Here is a 26,206-nt window from a genome sequence, read left to right as displayed (position 1 = left end):
ACGAAGCAGAGAAACTAACAACCCTTAACATAAAAACTATAAGTTTGACTTTGTCAGTGTTTTTTTAAGTGTGTTGAGCTCTCAGTGTTTTTATGGTGTCTTCCAAGAGCATATTGCAAAAGTATGCGATGAAGATGCGTTGGGCACTGCCCGCGTATGAGAATTTGAATGAGGGTTACGAGTGGCAACCAAGTTTCAGATCTTTTGTCACTATCAATGGCTCGAAATACGAATCCAGTGGTGTTTACAAGCACAAAAAAGCTGCAGAACTGTCTGCTGCTCAGGTTGCTATATAGGCCATCAAACAATCCGGTTGTCGTTTTGAGGTAACTTTTTAAATTTTGGATTAGCCCAAATGCTCAAAAGGTTTTTTGATTGTAAAAACAATATCTTGTATACAAAATTGGTATTTACTTGGGGTGACCTACAAAACTAATCTTTTTGTGGCTACTCATGGTTATTAGGAAGATATCAGGTTTAATCATGGATACTTAGGAGAGATGCTGTAATTGGACTGTATTATATATGTATATGTTTTTGTGTGGACATACATGATTGCTGGATAACAGTGTGTATGTGAATGTGTTTGTAATATGTATATATTTGTGTGATTCTATCTGCACATCCATGTATGGTAGGGAAAACCTTGTTTGTGAGTATGCAGAAAGGGGATTATTAGGTATTGTTGTCATTAGGGCGCGACAAGTTAGTCTTGTAGTGTGGAGTGTGCATTGCTTGTGATCAACAAGTTGGATGTTTCTATATATACATCCATATGCACCCATTGAGGTATAGAAGGGCAAGCACTTTTGTCAGTTATGCAGATTAATAATGTGAGGATTTTTAGTTGTAGAATCAATTCCAAAACCTACATTTTTCAGGGGTATTTGAAGGGCATTTATTAGAAACTCGTATGAAGGTAATTTTATTTATTTGATGGATAACTAGGCCTTGCTATTTTAGGGAAGGCTATTGCTGTGCATTACTTATGAGCAACAAGTTTGTGTCCACATGCTATTTTTTGCATGGTAGATCAGTGAGTGCGTCCAGTAGCGAATGCAGTAACCTGGTCAAGCGAATTGTGTTTAGTGTGGTTTTGAGCCCTCAGCCTCACCAACTTGAAATAAAAAATGTTTACCTTAATATTGAGATGGTATGGCTTGGGTTAGTGAGACCCAATTTAAGCCAAGGTGAAAACCTGACAAGACTCGTTATGATAGTAATCGCAAAATTTATTACAATCACTGAGAAATTAATTAAAGTCATAAAAATTTGCCCAAAATGAGTCCTCTGTATAGCAAAAAAATGTTTTGAGTCCTCTGTCCACTGCATTGCTAATATGTTTTTATGTTTCAAGTCGACATTTTCCCTTATACTTATTTCATTGAGTGCCTTTAGAGTCTTATTTTCAGGGTAACTTGCAAGCCTTGTGGACTTGCTACATGAGTCTCTGCAGAGATAAGGCATGTTTCCCAGGTTGAGTCAGCAAGACTAGTTTTAACTGATTTAGGTTGGGACCCCTAACTTGTTCGTGCTTAACCTAGTCAGGCCTGTTATTCTTTCAAACCTTTCCTATGGAGTGTGACGCTAAGTCAGTCTTTGTCTCTTTGGAAAGAAAGAGTGAACTTGGGAGCACATTCTCCTCATTAGTACAATTTTGCAAATAAAAGTTATGTTTTCAAAACCAAGAGAGTTTCATAACTATAGTATGTACATTCATCTATATACATGTGCATAAGGTTGCATATGTATGCGCACATGCTTGTAGACACTTAATATTTCCTCTTTCATTTACTGCAAGTATTTTATGTTTAGTGATGAAACGATTAGAAATAAAAATTTGGAATTGTACCAAAAGACACCTATTTACCATTTTTTTTTTTGGCACAGTTAGTTTCCCAGATGAGAATAACAATCAATACGCTTCTCTCTGAGTTAATGCAAAGATTATTTTTGAACAACAGGGGTTTGGGTGCGTGCCCAAATGCTGACACTGTGGTTGGATTGGTTCTTTATTGTCATCTGTTTGTCTGGTTATGAATGCGGTTGTTTGTTTGCTTTTTCTGAGTACACGGGAATAGTACATTTTCTAGCGTGAGAGTTCAAATCTCTATGGTGAAGAAGTAGAAATATTTAAAAATGTTTTGAATTGTGCTAGATGGGAAAGCTACAATTAACAGGCAAGCATCCCCCCCGAACTTGCCAAAAATGAAGTGAATTTCGTATGATTTGCCTTGTACCATTGTAGCTTTGATTTTATGCTTGCTTATGTAAGCTTGGACGAGTAGTAACTAGTATCTCTAATTGAAAATAGGAAGCATAAATTGTAAGCTAAAGCTAAGCTTAAAGCATTAAGAAGGGAGGCACGGGCCTCATAAAATTGTAATTTTCTATGTTCCAGTTTTGGAATGGCAGTCCCCAAATTTGGGAATGGCGGCTAGTGAGACACATACATTTGGCTGGTGAGACACACACTTTTTATTTTATTTATTTATTTATTGGTTTTGGTGATACAGGGTGTTGTTGAGGTATGGAGTCCCCTCCACCAAGCTTAAAAATAAGGCCCGTCCATCAAGCTCAAATAAAAGCCTTTTAGTCTTGAAGAACACATGGATCTTCACCAAGCTCAAAATAAGGCTTTTAAGACCATATGGACCTCCACCAAGCTCAAAATAAGGTCTTCAAGAGCATATGGACTTTCATAACACTTGCCATTTCTTATAATTTTATCACTGTTTTCTCCAACACTAAGTCCTCATTATTCTTGACCAAATCTTCATTCTTCAAACAATTAAAGGTGAAGTTGGAGAATCTTAAACAGTCATAATTGTGAGAGCTTCACATTTGAAGACAGGAATATCTTCATTCTTGAATCTTTTTATTTATTACTTCTTTGTATTCCTACTTGTAGTAGATGCGTTTTTGGAAACTCTTTACAGCTGTCAGCAGAAACTTACAAACAGTTATGAAAAGTTGAGTACAGTGAACATCCACCATCACTCCACTTTCACCCCTTCCTCCCTTTTCTACTAAGCCTGAGGTGTTGTTTGTAATACCCTAAAATTGGTCATCCAAACCATGGGCCCCTAATCTCGACAACATCACCAAGGTCTTAACCAAAGGCAATTAAATCAATCTTGAGCACATTATTAATTCTTTAATAATCAAATATCACATGGCAAATCAACTACTCAATATTAATTAAATATTTATTTAATTAATCAAATCATTTCCAATAATATCATTTTGATCAATTATCCCATTTTAATTTATTAAATATCCTTGCATATTTAATTAATTAATAAATTTGCCATTCAATCATGCAAAAAAGATTAATTTATTACAAAAGATGAATTAATTTATTACAAAGAGTTGAATTGAAAATAAAACAAAAAAGAATTGAATTGAGAGAGAAATCAAACTTGAGATATTATTTCTTTTTCTAAATTTAGAACTTGTCATGCCCAAAATTTAGGGCAAAAACGGAACAAATTTTTTTTTAAAAGGGATACTAATTTAATTTAAAAGCACACTCTTGCGACAAGCGCTAGAGAAAATTCCATTAATAAGTTCGAGCTCATTCTGAAACGAACGAAGCATCGACAATCAGTTATATTCTAATCGCGGTAAACCTACTGGTTTAACTTTTATCTCCGAAAGATATTTAATTAATAGTTTTGTTAAATTATTCATACTAGAAGTATTAGGAGAGATATTTTAATTTATCCTCCAATATGACTTTATAGTCTTTTTAATTCTTTTATATTTCTCTTTATAATTTAACCAAAGTTAAAATCAGGATTAAATAAATATATACATATATACATAATTGTTTATGCATATATTTATATATTTAAAATTTAATTACTTATACAAAAATGCTCAAATTCATACATTTATATACATATATATATATATAATTTCCATATGTATTTATGGAAACATATATATATGTATATTTAACTAAACTGGTAAATAATTTAATTATTATTTTAATTAACATTAACCTGCCCTAACCTCCACTCGGTTAGGGTTTTAAACCCTTTATATTATTATATATATATATTTTTTAACTGCTAAATTTCATGGCCGGGCCGAAGCCCTTGGCGACCATGAATTCCATTAATATTTTAATGCAGGTCACGGGGGAGCAAAACGGGTCCGGCCGCGTGCGCGCCACTGTGTGAGCGCACAGTGGGCGCCGCTGCTCCACTGTGTGCCCACACAGTGGGCGCCGCTGGCGGCACCACTGTGTGGCCACACAGTGGCGGCCGCGGCCGTCCACTGTGCGTACGCACAGAGGAGCCCGCGGGGACCCCTAAACTTCGTTTTAGATTTTTTTTTTAAAATTAAATTTTTTTTTTAATTAAAATACATAATAATATTTATATGTATATATATATATATATATATATTTATAAATAACTTAAATAAGCATAGTAAAAATAAAAATGAAATTTATTTCAATATAAATTTATATAAGGTTTTTTTTTGAAGAGAATTTTACATACAAAATTCTAAACTAATATAATAAAGAAAAAGATAACATTAAGTTTAATCTAAAATAAAAATATATATTTATATATATATATATATATATAAATTCATTTATAAAGCTAGCTTTTAAATCAATGTTAACAAAAATACAATTCAAAGTATTTTATAAAGATACATTATACTTTTTTCTGGAAATAAAGAAATCCATTTATATATTCTTTTTTTTTTAAAATAGGATATTTACTTAAAACAACTTTTTTTATAAAAAAAAAATGCATAGAAATCTTTCAACAACAATAATCTTTTATTTGCCACAAGTGAAATATAATTAAAGTCAAAATGAAAAAAAAACCAATCTTTTATTTCTTTCCATAATACAAGAAGCTTTTTGCATGCAACACAATTTAAACCCCTTTTTTTTTTTTATAAACCCGAAGTAGAAATAACAAGCTTTTCTTTCTTTAAAACATTTCTAAAATATTCTACCAAATCTACAGAATGATTTCTCTGAACAGTCACAACATTAAGATTTCAAGTCTACTATTACAAATTTCAACTTGCTTCTCCTTTCTCTTGAATTTGAGGCATTCATTTACAACAACTTTAAACATACATCTGCAACTGAATTCAAATATCTTCAAATACAATCTTCTGAATATCTTTCATGAATCCTATCCTCTTTCTTCCGAATTTCCTGCATAATAGAAAACACAAACTGACCACGGAGTGCTCACCTCCCAGCCTAGGCTAACTGGTAGCCACCCCCGAGCTCGGAGAACCAATTCCTAGACGGGTACAAACAGGCAAACACAAAGAAACACAAAGCATACAAATATTCCAGACACATTCCCAACCTGGCTTTCACAGCACCACACTCTGGTGGTGAACATTTTCAAGGGTGGTAGTGGACCAAATACCCTGAGGAGAATTCTGCAAGTATGAAATAACAAGAAGCCACCTCATGGCACAAATACAATATCAAATCTCAACCCCATAATCCTTATGCCCCCCAAAGGCATTCTAGCCTTATAACCCTCCTTATGACCCCCATTGCACAAATAGGCCATGCAGCAAGGGTCACACAAAGATCCCTTGTGATCGCTCTCCAAAGAGAGTCTCTCACTCGAGGGCTGTCACTGCTACCACCCTCAAGATCCTCTTCTCTCCCAAGAGAAAGAGAGATCTTGAGAAAACTCCCAAAACACATTCATTCATAAAACAAAACCAAAAGATTTTCAAACTTTCATTTTCAAGAATACAGATTTTCTTATTCAACAACTTTCAGAAATAAACAAAAAAAAACAGGTCATTAAAAGTAAAAATGAAACCAACCTTAATCTGCCCAAAGGTTATAATGATATCTGAAGAAGAGCTGCCCAATCCACAATTCTTTATTTTCCTTAATCAATTTCTTTATCCCATAACATTATTTTTCTTCCAAATTTTCTTCTGTCTCCAAAAATGGAGAGTGGGTGATTAACCAGCTATTCCCCAAAAATCTTCCTTAAGAAGCTCACTCACTGAGTTCTCACAGGATTCTAAAAAAAATCAACAAAAAGAAGGAAGAAAGCAAAAATGCAAAAAGACTTTCCTTCCAAGAGGGAAAATCTTGATTTGATTTTCACTTCAATTTTCAATTTTCGCTCAACCCAAAAAAGCCAATTTTTAAAGCGTTAAAAAGATCATAATAAAGTAGAAACTTGCCTAAAATTACCCCTAACCCCTAGGTATACCTTATGGGCTTCAGGAAACCCTAATAAACTACCCCTAGGTGTTCATTTAACCCATTTTAAACCCCTCTGAAGTTTATTTTCGGGTCAAACATAAGTTGACCACTCCAAATATTATATTCTCAAAATATCTTTTTGACAACACATTATTTTATTTAAAACTAATAATAATTAACACTTTCCCATCAAGAGACAAGATAAAATATTTAAATTTAAATCCACACATGTGTCAAGTGACACTAATAAAATACTTTTACAAAATAAACATGAAATTGTCTCTTGAGGTTTTTACACAAAAAAAATTTAAATAACACATAACACACATGCAGCATATACTGATACGAATAAAATACAACACAAACGGGGTGTTGTCTCTCCAAATAGACAAACCCTGGCTTTACGAACATACATAAGTCTAGGTTTGATTCTCCGTAATTTTCCATGGTCACATGGTAAATTTCCTGCGCATCTCAATTTACACATTAGTACTCCCGAATATTCATATAAAATATAATTCAATAATATAACAATGCACATCATTACTTGCATACAATTTCCATCTGCACAGATTGAATACATCTTTTGTCAAGCAAATTCACATAAGCAATTTTCATCCCAATTCACATAAACTAAACATACATCATAGTTCTATATTCAAAGTAAAGTCCTGCAAATTCATTAACGACATCTATCATTGCAATATCATTCTATCTAATAATCATGTAGTGTTCTATCTCATAAAGCATGTAAGTAAAACATCAATTCATAGCAATGTTATCCAATATCCTGAAATCATATAATTTCTAAGTCTCAAAAAAAGCATCAAAACAGAGTATCTGTAGTAGTCTAAAATATAAAATCCACTGAATGTCAAACTGAGTCGAGGTGAGGCCTCACAGAACTTGAAATCAGAAAAGCAATTTAATTGAATTATTGAATTATTCTCTAAAAATGGAACTCAAAGCTTTTCAGAAAAAAGAAGTTCAGTTGCATTGAAAAGACCTTTTTTTTGAATAAATCAAATATGTGCATGGAATTATCTATTTTCATCATATATGCATGGAATTAATTTATTATTATTTTCCAATGCAACTTGGACTTCTAATTTGAATGCATTTCAATTAAACTATAATTGGAATCTATCTCAAGGTTAACTGAACATGATTTCTCAAATTTTTCAATTAATCCAAAATTAAGCTTTTTCATCATCTCTCTTGTGATTCTCTATAAATTCAGTCTTTAGCTCTCATTCCAATTCACCCCAGAGATTTTTGAGAACACGCTTGGAGATTATTATCACGCTAATTTTGCTCTGGAGTCATTGAAGATTATTGTGCTTTTTAGATTATTTGCATCCATTTTACATTCATTATTGCTTGCATCCATCATTGCTTGAATTTATTATTGCTTGAATTATTCATCCATCATGCATCCATATAGTTAATATCATATAGATTAAATCCTTCGTCTTGGTGTAGTCTAGTCACTGGTATTGCTTATAAAAATCTGAGAGCGATCTTATACTCGCATCTTTTAGAAGGCAATTGGTCGCTTTGCTATGGTTTATTACTTATTGATTATTGATTAGTAACCATGCATATAATGACTTAATTGAAGTGTTGTTCTTTTAGCTACAAGTTCACTTTTTCACACACACATCTCTGGCGCCCACCATGGGGCCCAAAGACTACACTTTTTCGGCCTCCAAGACTGACCACTTTTTTTTTTTTGGTTATTTTCCAAATTTCAGATTTTTCGGTTTTTCATCCGTACATCTCATATGACAATTTTTACAAGCTAAAACGACAAACTGCAGGTGTCGTACAAATTGCAATATCCTATCGTACGAGCAGATCCTCTATCGTACGAGCAGAAATCCTTTGTCGTACGAGCAGAAGTCCTCTGTCGTACGAGCAGACATCATCAGCAATCTTCTTTCATACGATACTAAATCTTGTCTCATATGAGTCAAGTGTCTGTCGTACGATTCTGTATTTTCTGGTAAAAGAGGCAAATTTCATAATTTTATCATTTCTGATTGATTATTCTGACGACTGACCCTGACTGTTTATCTGTCTCTCTCAGAGTTTTTCACAGCCTAACTAGTTTTTGCAGAACGCTTGTCGAAGAATATGCTTGTCGCACAAAGACAATATGACTACTGATTCGTTGTCTTTGCAGGTTGCCCAAGGAGAATCGACCAAGCAGCGTGTATTCTTTAAATTCATTTTTTGGAACCTAACTTGCTATCTGGTTAGTGAACAAAATCTGTCTTTCGTGCTTTTAGAAAAATCTAAGAGGTAGGAGAGTATGCTCTTGTCTTCTTCTAGACAATCAGAAATCTAGACCCTTGAAGTATTTTCTTAAGATTGATTGCAACATCTTTAGCAGGCTTGCCCTCCCAAGGAGCTAATAACTCTATAGCCTTTACAGCAGGTGAGAGGGGAATGACCTAAGTGGGAATGGCTAGACGCCAAGTACTCCAACCCACTATAAAAAAAACATGATTTGATGAAAATCAAGTCAACGACAGTGCTCGGGAATAGTTCTCCTTCGTACCTTCGGGTATATTAAACCTTGGTTTTCAAGGCTGGGAGACCTCTTAATTGAGTTTATACCTCGACGTGCCGAACGGATCCCTGACTAAATCCAATTTAAAATTAGAAGCTACTCGGTTCACCTACGAAAGGGAGATAATCTTTGTGCAAGAGAGATAGTAACTCTCCCAAGATACTTGTCATTTTGTGCCCCCATTAGCATTTGGAGTCAGATAATACGACGTTGAGAATCCATTGTGTGAGACTCAGCGGCCATATTCTGATTAGCTATTGGGTGTGTACCTGAGTCTACAAGCAAAGGTTTTCTTTCCTCACCAAATTCCTTAGGGTTTTTCATGTTGTGATTGGAGTCACTATACATACTACTTGTTTTATGTGTTTTCATCCCTGAAACAAAAACTGAAATACCAAAAATTGGTGAAGACCAGAAACAACTCAGTGAGTCGAAACTCTGTTCGTGTTAGAAACTAGTCCATCCTAAGTCAAAACTCTGTCAGTGTCAGAAACAAGTCCATCCTGAGTCGAAACTTTGTCTGTGTCAGAAACTAGTCCATCCTAAGTCGAAACTTTGTCCGTGTCAGAAACTAGTCCATTTTAAGTCGAAAATCTGTCCGAGTCAGAAACTAGTCTATCCTGGTCAAAAATCAGTCCATCTCAGAATTAGTCATACTCATTTATCATACTCAGCAATCGGAAAAACTCAAAATTTCTAGGCTCTGTCCTGTGAACAGTTGTACGAGTCTGATAATCCATCGTGTTGTACCAGGTCTTGTGTCGTATGAGTCTACTGGTTTGTCATCCTATACCATATTATCTGTCGTACAAGTCTGAGTCATCTATCGTCCTGCACTGTATCCTATCTCGTACGAGACAAAATTGCCCTCAGTCTTTTGTCATCCTGCACATGCCCATTTGTCGTACGGTACGAGGCAGCAACTCATACGAAACAAAACTATTATCGTCTTGTAGCTGCTAAATTGTCGTCCGATCTAGAAAATACTGTCGTACGAGTCTCTGGTTTTGTCAGAACAGAACAGTCAAAGTTTCCTAAAAACAGCTTACAACAAACATAATACTGGTTATCATTTTCCTGAGCATAAACAGATCAAGATAGTGTACCTCTACCATTTGCGTTGCATGATTTGGTCGATCACCTTTCAACTAGTTCAATCAACTACCTATCAAATTTTAGTCACTTAGATAACGTCTTATACAGGATAGATCATTCCTAAAACCAGACTGAATCTTACACTATTCTTAGAATCAACTTGGCTAAATGTCTTATACAGGATAGATTGTTCTTGAAACCAGACTGAATCTCAGTTGTTTCTCCCAAACAAATACTCCAAACAGAATAACTAGCTCTGAAATTGATCTTGACCTCTACATCACAAAACAACTTTAGGTCACACTAATCCATAAAAATGCCTATTCAAACCAGGAGTTCTCATAAGAAAGAAGCCAAAGGCAAAGGACAAACCTTCACCTATCAAGATAATCCATTCTACGTGAAGGATCCACTCACTGACATGCCGTCATCATCGGGCATACCAATTTTTGATGAATCTGAATCTCCCACTATACATGAGACAAAATACAATGATGGAAACAAAAATGACCGTTATATTCCCGAAAATCATAATGACTCCACATCATCAAGTGAGACTGACGAAGACACTGAACCTCCAGAAAAATAAATCCTTGACTATCAAAAGGACAAAGACTTTAGAAAAATGATGAAAGTTATCATGACCCGAGAAAAGGAAGACTATTTCTTAGAACTAGCAAAACAAGGTGCCAAACTTCCTACTGGATATGATGTTCAGACACTTGTTACTAAAAAGGAAGACTCACCTATACTCATGGTACACAAACAGTTACTAGCTTTGTGGATGGAGGTCACAGAGCTGAAGAATAAGGACAAGTCTCCAAAACAATATTCTCTGGAAACAATATGTCCCTTTCCATTTGACAAGAATCGACACATGCCTCCATTTCCTCCACGAGTGGAAATCCCAAAATTTGACAAATATGATGGTACCTCAGATCCTCAAGATCATGTTAGGGAATTTAGTGTTGCTTGTATGGAGTTCATGCACGATCAAACGTACCTCATGCGTCTCTTCCCAAGGAGTTTGGGGGGTCAAGAAATGGAATGGTTCTCAAGTCTACCCAAAGGAATAAAAACATTTGAAGAACTAATCCAACTATTTTTACAACAATACTCATACAACATTCAACATCCTGTGACTATGATCGATCTTTGTAATACTCAACAGAAAACAGGGGAACCTCTTCTTACTTTTCTCCAATGCTGGAGAAAGATGTTCTTTAGGTACCCATGACCTATTCTAGACTTTGAGAAAATGGATATATTTGTCAATAACTTGGTCCCCGAACTGAAATATAGCGTACAAATGCAAGTACACCCATCATTTAACAAAATGGTAGATAATGCCATTCGAATGGAAGATGTGCTCATAAAGAAGGGGGATATCACACCTTGGAAAGAAACACAAACATGATCTAGCTCTAAATAGAAAAACAAGTATTGGAAATTTGGCAAAGACAACAATAAGAATGTTGTTAACGATGGAGTAGTAGACACTGTTAAAATTAACTCAAAATCCACAATATTCAACTTGGCTAGTGGTACACAAGCACTTAAAGTTGCTGAGGCTGCCGTAGAGAATTCACCAAAGAAAGCAAAGGAATGATTCAAAGAAAAGCCTTGGCTTTCCAAACCTAAATGTGATTTTACTCCTCTCGAAGAATCATATGAATCTTTTTTCAAAACTCTATTGGCAAACAACTTGATAACACTACCAGATAACTCCAGACCATATGATCCAGATGTCAAACCAAGATGGTGGAGAGAAAATGAACATTGTGACTTCCATCAGAATAAGGGTCATAACATAAACAATTGCATGAAGCTAAAACATGAGATTCAAGATCTCATAGACACTGGTAAAGTTGTTGTTGGGAATCATCCAACCAATGTTGATCATAAAGCATTTAAAGACCCTTTGCCTGCTTACGAAAAAGGTGATTCCTCAAAGACCAAAGGAGGTGCGAAGGTAAATTATATTTATGCCAACTAGGACAATGTTATCAACATGATTGAGCCTTCACACTCGGAATATTGCAATGTGATTATAGTTCAAGATAAACCAAATGAATCACGATATGCAAGAGCTCTGACCCGATCTCAAAAGAAAGTTACCCTCCAAGGAGCTAGTTCTTCCAACCCGTCTCAAGAAACATCAAATCCAACAGCTTTGTCAAAAAAACAAAAAGAATAAACCTTGGACAAATTTAAAAAGTTAACTTCATCATCATCCTCTGGATACAGCGTGGTTGAACAGTTAAAAAGGACAAATGCTCAAATTTCAATTTTTGAATTGCTACAACTCTCATCTGCTCACAAGGAAATCCTAGACAAAGCATTGCTCACTACCAACATTCCAAAAGATATAGACATTGATCGGTTTCAGTCTATGGTGGGTCATCTGACTTCACCTCACTATTTGACCTTATCTGAAGAAGATGACAATTCATCAAATCATCCACATAACTAGCCATTGCATATTGAGGCCATGATTTACAAACACAGAGTTAAACATGTTTTGATAGATGGAGGTGCAGGGTTGAATATCTGTACTTATCATCTGCTTACACAACTAGGATTCTCTGAAAATGTTATTGATCCTTGCAAGAAAATAACAATAAAAGCCTATGATGAGGAAGAAAGGACCTCCAAAGGTCTAGTATCATTACCAATTAGAGTGGGACCGGTAGAGAGAGATGTCTTTTTCCAGGTTCTCTATATTCCATTGTCATACAATATACTATTGAGCAGGCCGTGGATTCATGAAATGAAGGCAGTACTGTCAACATATCACCAATGCTTAAAGTTTCCTTATAACGGAGCTGAAGTCATTATTCCTGCTGATACAAATGTCATCTGTAATGCATTGACAAAAGGTGAAGATACTTTTGTGCCTCATAATAGGGCAGCCTCTCCAAATGAAGATCCAGAAACATTGATGAAAGACTTAAAAAAGAGATTGAAGATTATAGATACTGGCATGGATGGCTACAAGATAGAACCGGTACTGTCATTAGTTTCTCTCTCTCCATCACCAAAACAGTTGGGCAAGCCATCAGAGGCTATGAGAACACAAACTTTGGCTCCAAATACCATATATGATGGTCTCTTTGTACAGTCGTCTACCTCCTTGTTAGATGAAATAGAAGAGGATGTTGTGCTTAACTGGCTCTTTAAGGAAGATAGTCCAAATGAGGAGGTACGACATTGTGAGATTTCCTCGAACCAATATGGTCCTGGCTATAAAATAATTCAACGTATGGGATACTCAGGTACTGGTCCTCTGGGAAAACAAAAAGAAGGTATTACTAAACCAATTCAACTACAAACCAAATCCACAAATGATAAGGCTGGACTGGGATATAATCCGAAAAAGACATCAGACCAAAAACATGTTTCTAAGTCTAAGTTCTCGAAAAAGATATCGCCTTTAACATTACATGAAGCAGACACTAAACAAACAAAAGTAGAGTGTAGAAAAGAGAAAGAGGAATCAATAGTCAAGAAAGAAGAAATAGTCAGTGATCAGGCTTCGATGGTATCAACTACGATAATACAAGAAGTTGAGGTTCATGAGGATATAAGAGATGAAATGATAAGAATCAAAGAATTGTTTGCACCATTAAAAGTTCCAGTCACATATACTGGTAGACAACAAGTAGATGATTCAGAGACTGATTCAAATGAGTATGAATGGGGTCCTGACTATCTTTCAGACACATCCACTACAGAAACTCCAGAAGAATCTAGTGGTGTCATAGATGATACTCAAGAGCTGATGCGCATAAAACTAGAGAAGGAAATACAAGAAATTAGACAAAAGAGGCAAGCAAATTATGAACAAGGATTGAAAGAAGGAAGAATACCGGAAAGCTTCTCATCTATGTGCCCTTAACCTAAAATAGAACAAATCAGTTATAGCACTACACAGGAAGAGTTAGAAGCTACAGAACAAGAACCAGTCATCAGTCCAAAAGAAGCTGAATGGAGTAGACGACAACAAATCACAGAAACAATGAGATCATGTCAACAGGTGTGTCAGATACAAATGACAAATGAACCACAACATGAAGGAACTTGTAGCATTAAAGATGTTGGTATTGATACCATACATATGCTTATTAAATCACCTAAAAGAGGCTTGGAAACTCCATCTGATGACTCTGATGACTCTGATGACAGTCTTATTCATGATGATATCCACTCAGCCTCAAATTCTGAATCATCTAATACAAACAATGAAAAGTTGCCTACTAGTCTTATTGTTGTTAAACCACGATATGACGTCCAGTCTGGTATAGTAAACGATGTTACAAGTATGTCTATTGGATTAGATCGATTAAATTCTAACATGAACTTTAATAATCATGATCTGACTCTTCCTGGTCTCGAGACACTTACGCAAGGTATCATTCTGGAACTCGACTTTTCGATCTGCAGCTCTGATAACCACACCGTGAACGCTCTTGAACCTATCCAAAATTTGTCCTTAGTACATCCCGAATTGATTGATTGTACTTTACAGAACCAACGCATGGATATACCTACTTTTGCCAATGACTGTACATTATCCTATTGTCTCAATGCAGTCGAACCTATAAACTCTTCCACCAGTGAACAAAGTGAAAATATGACTGAAGATATCAAGTATCTTAGTCGCAAAAACAAGAAAAATAAAAATAAAAGATCTGATGGCGAAAACCATATTGTGGTAGTGTCAGAATCTAAAAAAGAGAAAATAAAGGACATACATAAAGGTGAAAACCTCTTTGAGGCACCTGAAGGTGAGGTACTTGGTATACTGCCCAGTCATTTCCAGGAGTGGTCTTCCATATTGATCGAGCCAACTCAGCCAGTGAATATTGGGAATCAAGAGACACCACAAATCATTCACGTAGCTCAATCACTATCAGAAGAAGAATTGAAGGAGTTCACTCAACTATTCTTAGAAAAGAAAATAAACTTTGCATAGATGTACTCTGATATGCCAGGCTTAGATCCTGATCTCATAATGCATCACCTCTCAATCACGCTAGGAGTAAAACCAGTTAAACAAAAACTCTGTAAGATGCACCCACATGTAGCGTTATTGGTCAAAGCTGAACTAGAGAAACTGCTCAAAGCTGGATTTATCAGAGCAATAGATTATGCTGAATGGATTTCCAACATAGCACCTGTGTTGAAGACAGATAAATCTATCAAAGTTTGTACATATTTTAGAGATCTCAACAAAGCATGTCCAAAAGACGACTTTCCATTGCCAAATATTGATATGATAGTCGACATGACAGCTGGGTATGAGATGTACTAACTAATGGACGGATTTTCTGGCTACAATCAGATTAAAATCGCTCCTGGAGATCAAGAAAAGACAACTTTCACCTGTGTGTGGGGAACCTTTTGTTGGAATGTCATGCCATTTGGGTTAAAGAACGCTGGGGCGACCTATCAAAGAGTAGTTACAACTATCTTTCATGACATGATGCATAAAAATATGGAAGATTATGTTGATGACACCTTAGTGAAGACTATGAAAAGATCAACGCATATTCAAGAGTTAGGTCCTATACTTGACAGAATGGAAAAGTTCAAGCTCCGATTAAATTCAAAGAAGTGTGCATTCAGAGTGACATTTGGTAAACTACTTGGCTACATCATTTCAAAGAAGGGGATCAAGGTTGATCCTGAGAAGGTCCAAGCTATAATGGAAATGCCGCCTCCGAAGAACATCAATCAAATGAGAAGTCTACAGGGACGTCTCCAATCCATTAGAAGATTCATTTATCAACTAGCAGACAAAGCTCAACCTTTCACGAAGGTATTGAGGAAAGGAATAATATACAACTGGGATCAGCAGTGTGAACAACATCTTCAACAAATAAAAGAGTACCTGTCTAATCCATTGATATTGATGCCACTTATTCAGGGTAAGCCACTAATCTTATATATATCAGCAACTGATTCATCATTGGGGGCACTTCTGGCACAACAAGATGACAACAAAAAGGAAAAAGCTATTTATTACATCAGGAGGACATTGGTGTCTTATGAAATGAGCTATAGTATAATAGAAAAAGCATGCTTGGCATTAGTCTTTGCATCACAGAAACTGAGGCACTACATGCTAGCACATTCATTCAAGTTGGTGGCCAAAATCGGTCCACTCAAGTATCTTCTTAATAAAGAAACACTTACATGAAGATTGACAAAATGGGTCATGATCCTTACAGAGTTTGACATTGAATATGTGGAACACAAAGCCATAAAAGGATAGGTAATTGTTGATCAACTTGTTGAAGCTCCACTTGAGGATACTCAACCACTACACATCGAGTTCCTAGATGAATTAATAATGCATCTTACTCAACAACCTTGGAAGATGTTCTTCAATGGTTCCTTTACTCAAAATGGTTCAAGTGTTGACATATTATTTATTACTCCTCAGAAGCATTCAATCCCGAAGTCTTACAAGATTATGTTTCCCTGCACAAACAATATTGCAGAATATGAAGCTTTAGTGAATGGAATAAAACTAGCTATTGAATGGAAGGTTGCTGAATTACATATCTATGAAGATTCTCAGCTAGTCATCAATCAAATCAACGATACATATCAGACTCGAGATGAGAAATTGATGCCTTACAAGAGGATGGTGGACGATCTCAAGAAGTACTTTGCTTTTGTATCATTCCAACAGATTCTTAGATCAGCGAATAGAGCAGCAGATGCTATGGCCACCTTGACATCTATACCTGAGCTACAGGAGTCCAATTTTCACTTTGATTTCCTGGTGGAAGAGTTATACTACCCCGCTTATGATTCTCCTGAGACCCAAATAGTCTGTTCTATTATTGGACATGACTCATCCCGATACAGCCACATCTATTCCTATCTATGCAATCAAATTATCCCTAAAAAACCTTACTCGTAATGAGAAAAGAAACCTAACTTGAAACGCTTCGCGATATGTTATCATAGCTAACAATTTATTTGGACGAGGTTTTGACGGTACATTGATTAGATGTCTAGAAACTGAAGAATCTAAACGTGCATTATCAGAAGTCCATGAAGGTACTTGTGGATCTCATTCGAATGGTTTTACTTTAGCTCGGAAACTATTACGGGCTAGCTACTATTGGCCAGATATGGAAAAAGACGCCATAAAATTTGCTAAAACTTGTGAGAAATGTTAGCTTCATGGAAATCTCATACATGCCCCGGCAAGGGACCTCATACCATTTATAACACACTGGCCTTTTCAGCAATGGGCCTTCGATCTCATTGGTCAGATATATTTGACTTCATCCAACGGACATAAATTCATCATAACTGCCACTGAGTATTTCACCAAGTGGGTAGAGGCAGTTTCGCTCATCAAAGCAACTGGTAAACAAGTCGCCTTATTCATCCTAAACTATATAATTTGCAGGTATGGGATACCTTCGTCCATCGTGACTGATAATGGAGGATAATTCAAGAATAAAGATTTGGATGAGCTTTGTGAGAAATTCAGAATAAAGCAACACTGGTCATCAGTATATTACCCTCAAGGTAATGGACAAGTTGAGGCGTCTAACAAAAACCTACTGACTATCTTGCACAAAACAATGAACAAGTATGGGAAGGATTGGCATCTGCAGCTCAATCCTACACTATGGGCTTACAGAACCAGTATCAGAACACTTATTGGGGCTACACCTTTCTCTTTGGTGTATGGGTTCGAAACAGTATTACCTATTGAAGTAGAAATACCGTCTCTAAGAGTTTTGTTGCAAGGTCTTGTTACTGATGAAGATCATAGAATATCTAGATTGCAAGAACTTGAATTGCTGGATGAGTGTCGGCAAGTGGCGTTTGATCATCTCAGAGTGTATCAGAAGAGAATGTCCAGAGGATATAACAAGAAGGTTCAAAAAAGAGAATTTCAAGTTGGTGACCTAGTTCTGAGAGAAAATCCAAAAAATCAACAGTTTCGCGACAATAAAGGGAAGTTTGAACCCAACTGGCTGGGTCCCTACATTGTTACTGCAGCATATGGCTCTGGTGCCTATCAACTCTCAAACTCAGAAGAAGAATAGCTCTGTGAACCGATTAAAACCATCCACTTGAAGAAATTCTTCGCTTAGCACTCTCTGCTCCAGCAAACATGTACAGCTGAAAAAAGTCCTGAAAAAAAATCCTAAAAATCAGAAAAAGTTCTAAAGAAATCCAAAAAAACAAAAAAACAAAAGAAAAGAAAAAAAAAAAAATATATATATATATAAAGAGAGAAATTGCCCTGGTGAAAACCTGGTAAACAGGCACCTTGGTAAAAAAAAAAAATGAATCTCTGCCAAGCAGGTGAAAACCTGGCAAACAGGCGCCTCTTGTACTCAAGCGCTCCATCTATCAACGCAACGTTGGCATTTCCCGCTTTCATGCCTCTTTTGTTTTCGCTTGTACATATTTTCAGTCACTTTTGTGACATCCTGGTTCGTTGGAACCCTCATGACTTTAAACTAATCAACATCCTAGTCTTAGGTTACTCGACAGAGCACATTACATATCCTAAGCAGTGTCAACCAAGTCATTTTTTTGGTCAGTGAAACCTGTTCATCCACTCCGAGTCAGTCACCTGTCTCCTAACTACCAAAGAGTTTTATCACTGAGTTCACAAGCAAAACAATCACTAAACAGTTTGAGCTATAAATGAAAATTTTCTTTGTATGCTATCTTTTATATTGATTTTTCGATTATTGTCCCTCTGAGTAACTCAAGGAAGTCTATTGTGACTAAGAGGAGCAAGGATTGGGGGCATAATATTTTCTTTGTTTTCTGCTTGTAGGAATGATCCCGATGATCTGGAAACATATAAATTAGCTGGGTGTCTGTGATAAGAGCCTTCACATCAAGGTGAAATCGCCTCACATACCTCGACTCTGCTTATTTGTATGCTACAAGGAGGTCCATATCATTTCTTTGTTTGTTTTGAGGGAATTTCTTTATGATGCAATTCAGGTCCGTGTGAAATCTGTCCAAGGATATGAACCAAAAAAAGGGTCATTGTGGACAAGATAATTAATATTGCACATTAAAAAAGAAAGGAACTCTAACCTGCCTGTTGTGTTTGTTATGCTCAGTGATGAATCTTAAGTATTTTAAATCCAGTGACTAGGTTTAGGTTGCATTTCGCATATCATTTTGCATATCATTTTGCATTTTTGTGAATCTAGAGTGATTTCGGTATGGTAATAATCTCTTTATCTTCTGAAGGAGAGCTGAAAGCATCATCATTACTTACGCTAAGTGGTCTTTTTATCATTATTTCTCCGATCGAGTACTTGTGTTTTGAGATGTTTAGCTACATACATAACATTTCATATAGCTTCATACATTTCATTTTATTCATTTGCATTATCATTTATTTGCATATACAAGAAACAAAAATATACATTCATAATCATTTGCATTACATACATTCATATGGAAAAGAAATGCATACATATAGAATAAAGCATATAGGAGACATCTCATAAGCGAATCAACACAAGTACGATGAAGTCAAATCAGATCTCATATATATATAATGTCAAGTATAAGAGTACAAAATCATGTCCAATGACATATACAAACTCCCATCGGAGCAAGAATCATATAGGTGTCAAAAAATAGGTGTCTACAAAAAAAAAAAAAATCCGAGCTACAAATGAATCATCTAGCTGGTGCCCTCTCCTTCATTGCGTGGTGGAGGAGGAGGAGCCTGATGTTCGGGATCTTGGCGCGGTGCCTGAGCTCCCTCCGATCGTGCCGTATACTATGAATAGGGTTGCACCTGCTGTGCAATAGGAACTACGACACTATATGCCGCCACATAATATGTTGCCCTACTGCTCTGGAGAAGAACCTCCTGTCGTAGAGACTCTATCTCTTCTCTCAACTCTACTCTCAATGCTGTGATCCGGCGATCACGCTCAGCCCTCACCTCGACCAGCTATCGGTCTCGCTCCACCAATTGAGTCTAAGCCACTGTCAACTGTGACTGCAGCTCTGCAAGACGTGCTCTCATCGACCATCCCGTGTCGGCCCCCTGCTCTCTCGCAGGCTCTCCACCACCATCTCCACCTGTGGCTCCACTCTGCTCATCCTGCCGTTGCCGGACCTGCCTCGGAGCTGCTCGCTCCTCCTCTCCGCCACCCAACCTCACGCCTACTCTCCCAAGGGATCCACCCTCACCCCTCTGCTGTCCAACATCAGCTGGCACCCTGCTACTGCTAGCATCAGGATCACCACCAGTCTGTCGTGGATCCTTTGATCTCTGTGCCTGTTCCTGCCTCTGGCCCTGTCCCTGTGCCGGTGCAGGGGCATCATCCTCCAAATCCTCAATATGAGGAGCCTGCTCTCCCGGATCTGTAAATCGAGGGAACGGATGCTGCTGAAAGTAATCCCTATATTGGGGCAATACCCCCACATCCACTACATCCTCCAGGTAATCCCATCTCAGGTGATGTAAACCTATCAGCTCCTGCATAGCCAAAGCATATGACAACCGTGGAGACCATCCTTGCCTCTCCTCATTGGCATAGCGTGCGTAGGCTATATACTCCTGCGAGATCCCCTGAGGCCGGCCATACTGACTCATCACTCGTGAAATGACGAATCGCTCCACAACAGTCTATGATCTCCCTATCAGTGGGCGTGTCACAAAAAGGTCCCTGTGAACCCTCCGCCAATCATCCCACAGCTCCAATCCTCTGTATGGTCTCCATACGATGGCTATCAGGTCATCAAGTTGCCGTCTCCAGAAGTCTATCTTGCCCAGATGGGGCTATGTGATATATCCGGCATACCTGTAAATGATCGGTTTCCCAAGCTCTCTACTGTCATCTACAATCGGCCGACAAACGGGACGGTGCTCCCAAGCCCACACCTATAAAATGTATACACCTGCAGCCATGATCCGCCCATCTCTGTAAACAATCTCATGCATCTCCCGATACATGTGGGCCAATAAACAAGAACCCCAGCCAAGTCTCTGAGGGGTCTCTATCAACCTCTCTAGCATCCGGCCCCATCCGCTCTGGAAACCCTACTGCCCTCTGTTCGGCATCAAGTAGCAGCCAATGAACCCTGTTAGAACACATGCCAGGGGATACTCCTCACTATACTTGCTCATAAGTATGTCCCAACTCATGGAACGAGTCAAAATGTCTGGGTCCCTGAATACGTTCCTAAGTGCCTGTAGTCTAGGTAACAAGCGGTATCATAATCCACCTTATCCCTAGCAAAAGGGATACGAAGGATCCTATACACATCCTCGGGAGTGATAGTCAACTCCCCGACTGGCAAATGAAATGTATTCTGCTCCGAATGAAAATGCTCAACCAATGTCGTGAGCATTCCGTGGTTCACACAGATATCAGGTAATCGCAATAGATGAGTCAAGCCGCATAAATCAACATGAGCCTGCTCAACCTCAGATAAATGACGAACTAATGCCATCGTAGGTGGATATACACATCTGAAGAGCACAGGAGGTAATCGAACCTGCAAAAACCCAACAACGATCATTAGAAAATATTCCAAATGAGCCTACAAGAGAAGTTAAACATCACACAAATCCAAATAAGTCAAATACAAAACCAAAATTTCATGTTTACACTTTCAAAAATGATCACTATCTTTCGAACGACAAAACATAGTCAAGCAACATCTCGTACGAGCCAAGAATGGCTTTCATACGAGAAAACAACCTCGAACGATAAACTTTTACACATCGCATGACAAAATGGTCTTTTAATAGACCTGTCGTACGACACGAGGGTGGACCCCGTACGACAAAACTAGTAGGCTCAAACAAAAAAATATTTTTTACCAGTTTCTCGTATGAGACAGGATCCTGTCTCGCACGATAAACCGAGACACCCGACCCAAAACCCGTGAAAAACTTCAAAAAAGCATAAAAAAATTCAAAATTGGAAACATAAAGAGGCTTAAGATCGATCACTTACCGCTGGCTCATAGTTTCGAGGTTGATTATGTCTTCTCTGGCGCTCAAATCGATGCTAACGAGTAGGGACCATCATTTTTCTTTGCAGAAGGCTTTTTGAATTTTCAAACTTGGAGGGTTAAAATGATTTGAAAATGACACTTTCGTCCCATATATAGCCTAAAACCTAATTTTTCAACTTGCTCCGATGGTCATGAAAATTGTACCCTTAGCTAATTTGCCTGCTCTGATTCCATTTTCGGGATCGAAATCAAAATTCGAGATCCTTTTGCTAGTCAATTTCACAATTTCGACCACTTAGCGCCCTTTTCATCAAATGCTCATTCTTTCTTCAAATTGCGCTCAATTTCAACGTTGAATCTTAATTCAATTTTGTTCTACACATCAACATTTCGATCAACTTTGCACTCAATTTTTCATCAATCAACACCTACATTTAAAATTTTTTTTTCCTCAGAATCAATTTGTGCTCAAAAAACTTAATTTCGCCACCAAATCGCCTATAATCAAGTACCCTCATTATCTTTCGATTTCGCTCCCGAGGGGGCATATTTGTGACTTTATGACTTCACATCTCACAAGTCGAGAAAATTTTTCAAATCTTCATCAAAAGTCCAGCAAAATCTTTTCAACTAAAGAAAATCAATTCTTATTGCTAAGGGGCATCTCAGCTTCATCGCTTCACATCAAGTTGAGATCTCTCGATCATCTGAATCGAATCAATCGCTAGGGGCATATTAGTTTCATTGCTTCAAGTCAAGCTGATATTTGTCTTTCATTTGAATTAATCTCTTAACGTTAATCAATTTCATCGCTTCAAATCAAGTTGATTATTCGTTTAAACTCAATCAAAAGTTTCAAAAGTATCTTTGATCACACTAAATCTAAGCAGGTGTTCAATATTCGTTTCTTGATCAAGCTGAACGGTTCATTCTTCGCTAATCGTGTCTTGATCAATCAAGTTCAAGATCGATTTTTATCATCACTCACTGTATCTAAAGATCAATCAAGTTCTAGATCAGTAAGATTCGCTTCTTGATCAATCAAGTTCAAGTTCGGTATCTTTTGTCTTCTACCGTTCCTCAGTTCAATCAAGTTCGGGATCGGTATCACTTTAATCAGACTTCATTCAGCTTTGTCGCTTCAAATCAAGCTAAACACCTTGCTTTTCATCTAGTTCGTGATCAATTAAGTTCAGAACTGACATCTCCTAGATATCACACATTCTTTGAACCAACGCGCTGCTCGCACATTAATTCAAAGAGGGGCAAATGTAATACCCTAAAATTGGTCATCTAAACCATGGGCTCCTAATCTCGACAACATCACCAAGGTCTTAACCAAAGGCAATTAAATCAGTCTTGAGCACATTGTTAATTCTTTAATCATCAAATATCACATGGCAAATCAACTACTCAATATTAATTAAATGTTTATTTAATTAATCAAATCATTTCCAATAATATCTTTTTGATCAATTATCCCATTTTAATTTATTAAATATCCTTGCATATTTAATTAATTAATAAATTTGCCATTCAATCATGCAAAAAGGATTAGTTTATTACAAAAGATGAATTAATTTATTACAAAGAGTTGAATTGAAAATAAAACAAAAAAAGAATTGAATTGAGAGAGAAATCAAACTTGAGATATTATTTCTTTTTCTAAATTTACAACTTGAAATCAGAAAAGCAATTTAATTGAATTATTAAATTATTCTCTAAAAATGGAACTCAAAGCTTTTCAGAAAAAAGAAGTTCAATTGCATTGAAAAGACCTTTTTCTTGAATAAATCAAATATGTGCATGGAATTATCTATTTTCATCATATATGCATGGAATTAATTTATTATTATTTTCCAATGCAACTTGGACTTCTAATTTGAATGCATTTCAATTAAACTATAATTGGAATCTATCTCAAGGTTAACTGAACATCATTTCTCAAATTTTTCAATTAATCCAAAATTAAGCTTTTTCATCATCTCTCTTGTGATTCTCTATAAATTCAGTCTTCAGCTCTCATTCCAATTCACCCCAGAGATTTTTGAGAATACGCTTGGAGATTATTATCACGCTAATTTCGCTCTAGAGTCATTGAAGATTATTGTGCTTTTTAGATTATTTGCATCCATTTTGCATTCATTATTGCTTGCATCCATCATTTCTTGAATTTATTATTGCTTGAATTATTCATCTATCTTGCATCCATATAGTTAATATCATATAGATTAAATCCTTCGTCTTGGTGTAGTCTAGTCACTGATATTAGAGCAATCTTATACTCGCATCTTTTAGAAGGCAATTGGTCGCTTTGCTATGGTTTATTACTTATTGATTATTGATTATTAACTATGCATATAATGAATTAATTGAAGTGTTGTGCTTGCAGCTACAGGTTCACTTTTTCACTCACACATTGTTGACATATGAATTAAGAAATATTTATTCTTTCTTCCCAGGTCACCTTTCGAAAAAATGTTTTTTTTCTATATGAATACTTACGTGATTTTCAGTTTTCCATTTTTCTTCTGATTTATTCCTAAGTAATTGAATTCTATTTATACTTTTGGCTTGCCTAGTCAATCCTGAGTGCAAGTAATTCTACTAAGCTCTGTGGTCATGGGTATTGTAGCTAACAGTCTTATCAAGTCCCAAATAAGATTGGAATCGCTCTGTGGTCATGGGTATTGTAGCTGACAGTCTTATCGAGTCCCAAATAAGATTGGAATCACTCCTTATCTAGGAAGGAGTTTTCTCTTGTCAATTGCGATCAATTGTCAGATCCCATCAGTTGCTTGGTGGATTGTTTCTCAGTATTGAAAAATCTAAAATATCTTTACTTTTTGGTTTTTTATTTATTTTTATTTTTTCGCTACTGCTCCAAGTCATAAGGTGATATGCCTTGGTTCCTATAAGCGCATTTCTATGCAAAGATCACATCTTAAATGTGCTGTAAACTATCAATTAATAATCAAAGATGCTGGTAAATGTCTCATTGATACATTCTTTGCCACCTTATGGGTGTTATATTAATAATAATAATTTTTCTCTTAGTGCACTTCAACTAGAAAATTTTACACGGTTTGCAAACTTTCTAAGTCAATGTAGGCCTCAACTGTGTAGGCAAGTATAATTTGATGTTATAGTGCTGGCTCAAAAAACTTGTTTGGGGCTTTGTAGTTGATGCTCTTTTTATAATGGGAATATGTTCCAAGGATATGTTGAATTGTTTGTGAAATATGATGGTGTTCATTTTATGTAAAATCCTAATATTGTCAAATATCAAGATATATGCTAATTGTCTTGTTCAATTGTTTGTGACAACAAAGCAGGAGACAATGGGCAAAAAACTCCTTACAGAACTTCTTGTAAATATGGGCATAGATTCTCCTACGTTTCCATTTACAGAGACGGTAGATTTTATTTCAACGGTACAAATTGGGGGGGTTTCCTATGTTGGCGGTGTTGCAAAGAGTAAGAGGGAAGCTGAAGCAAAGGCTGTCGTTGTAGCTTTTCAAGCCATCGAAGAACAAGTCGGTAAGTTTTATCATTGTTTGCATTCTCCTTAGACAGCTGCATATTTATTAGGTATCCTGATTGTTCCTTTGATTTCATAAGTGCTAGTAGTAGTAATTTAAATCACTGACCTGTTGAAATCTGTTACAGGAGATCCTCAGTTCTTGCTTCAACTTCAGGCTGAAGGCAGGGTGAGTCCTGAGCTGGAACAGTCCACCGAAGAGTGCAAGGATATTAAGCCTGAATTGAAGAAAGAGACTGAAGCATAGAATAAAGATGTACAGGAGGTTAATTTAAAAGATTCTATAAACAAGAGAGATAGACGTGACATTGAGAATTGTGAACAGATAAGTGGCAAGATAAAAAGGGAAAAAAAAAGAAAAAAACCACACGATGATTAGTGACTCTGAGAATTGTGAACAGATTAGTGGTAAGATAAAAAGGGAAGAAAAAGAAAAGAACCGGAGGATGATTAGTGACTCTGAGAATTGTGAACAGATTAGTGGCAAGATAAAAAGGCAAAAAACAGAAAAGAACCGGAGGACGATTAGTGACTCTGAGAATTGTGAACAGATTAGTGGCAAGATAAAAAGGAAAAAAAAAAGTAAAGAACCACAGGACGATTTTAGCAGCCCATCAATGAACAACTGACACTATCAGCATGTTGAAGATTTTCCCATATTTCTGGATATTCAAGTTTTGATTTAGGACTCGTTCTGTTCCTTTTGATTAGTTTCCACAATTTTTTAATGGCGAAACATCACTATTTGTATTAAATAATAAATGAATGTTTTTTTTCAAAA

General features: G+C 36.5%; 1 protein-coding gene across 1 annotated transcript; it reads left to right on the top strand.

The window, feature by feature from the left end:
* On the top strand, positions 1-26,206 carry LOC131034547 (double-stranded RNA-binding protein 8). The gene is made up of 3 exons (XM_057966054.2): positions 1-326; positions 25,220-25,424; positions 25,554-26,206. The coding sequence occupies exons 2-3, from the start codon at positions 25,226-25,228 to the stop codon at positions 25,670-25,672; spliced, it is 318 nt and encodes a 105-aa protein (XP_057822037.2). The 5' UTR covers positions 1-326; positions 25,220-25,225; the 3' UTR covers positions 25,673-26,206.

Source organism: Cryptomeria japonica, chromosome 5 (assembly GCF_030272615.1).
Source record: "Cryptomeria japonica chromosome 5, Sugi_1.0, whole genome shotgun sequence".
Taxonomy (NCBI): domain Eukaryota; kingdom Viridiplantae; phylum Streptophyta; class Pinopsida; order Cupressales; family Cupressaceae; genus Cryptomeria; species Cryptomeria japonica.
The sequence above is the reverse complement of the archived record's forward strand: the minus strand, read 5'-3'. Positions and strand labels throughout refer to the sequence as shown.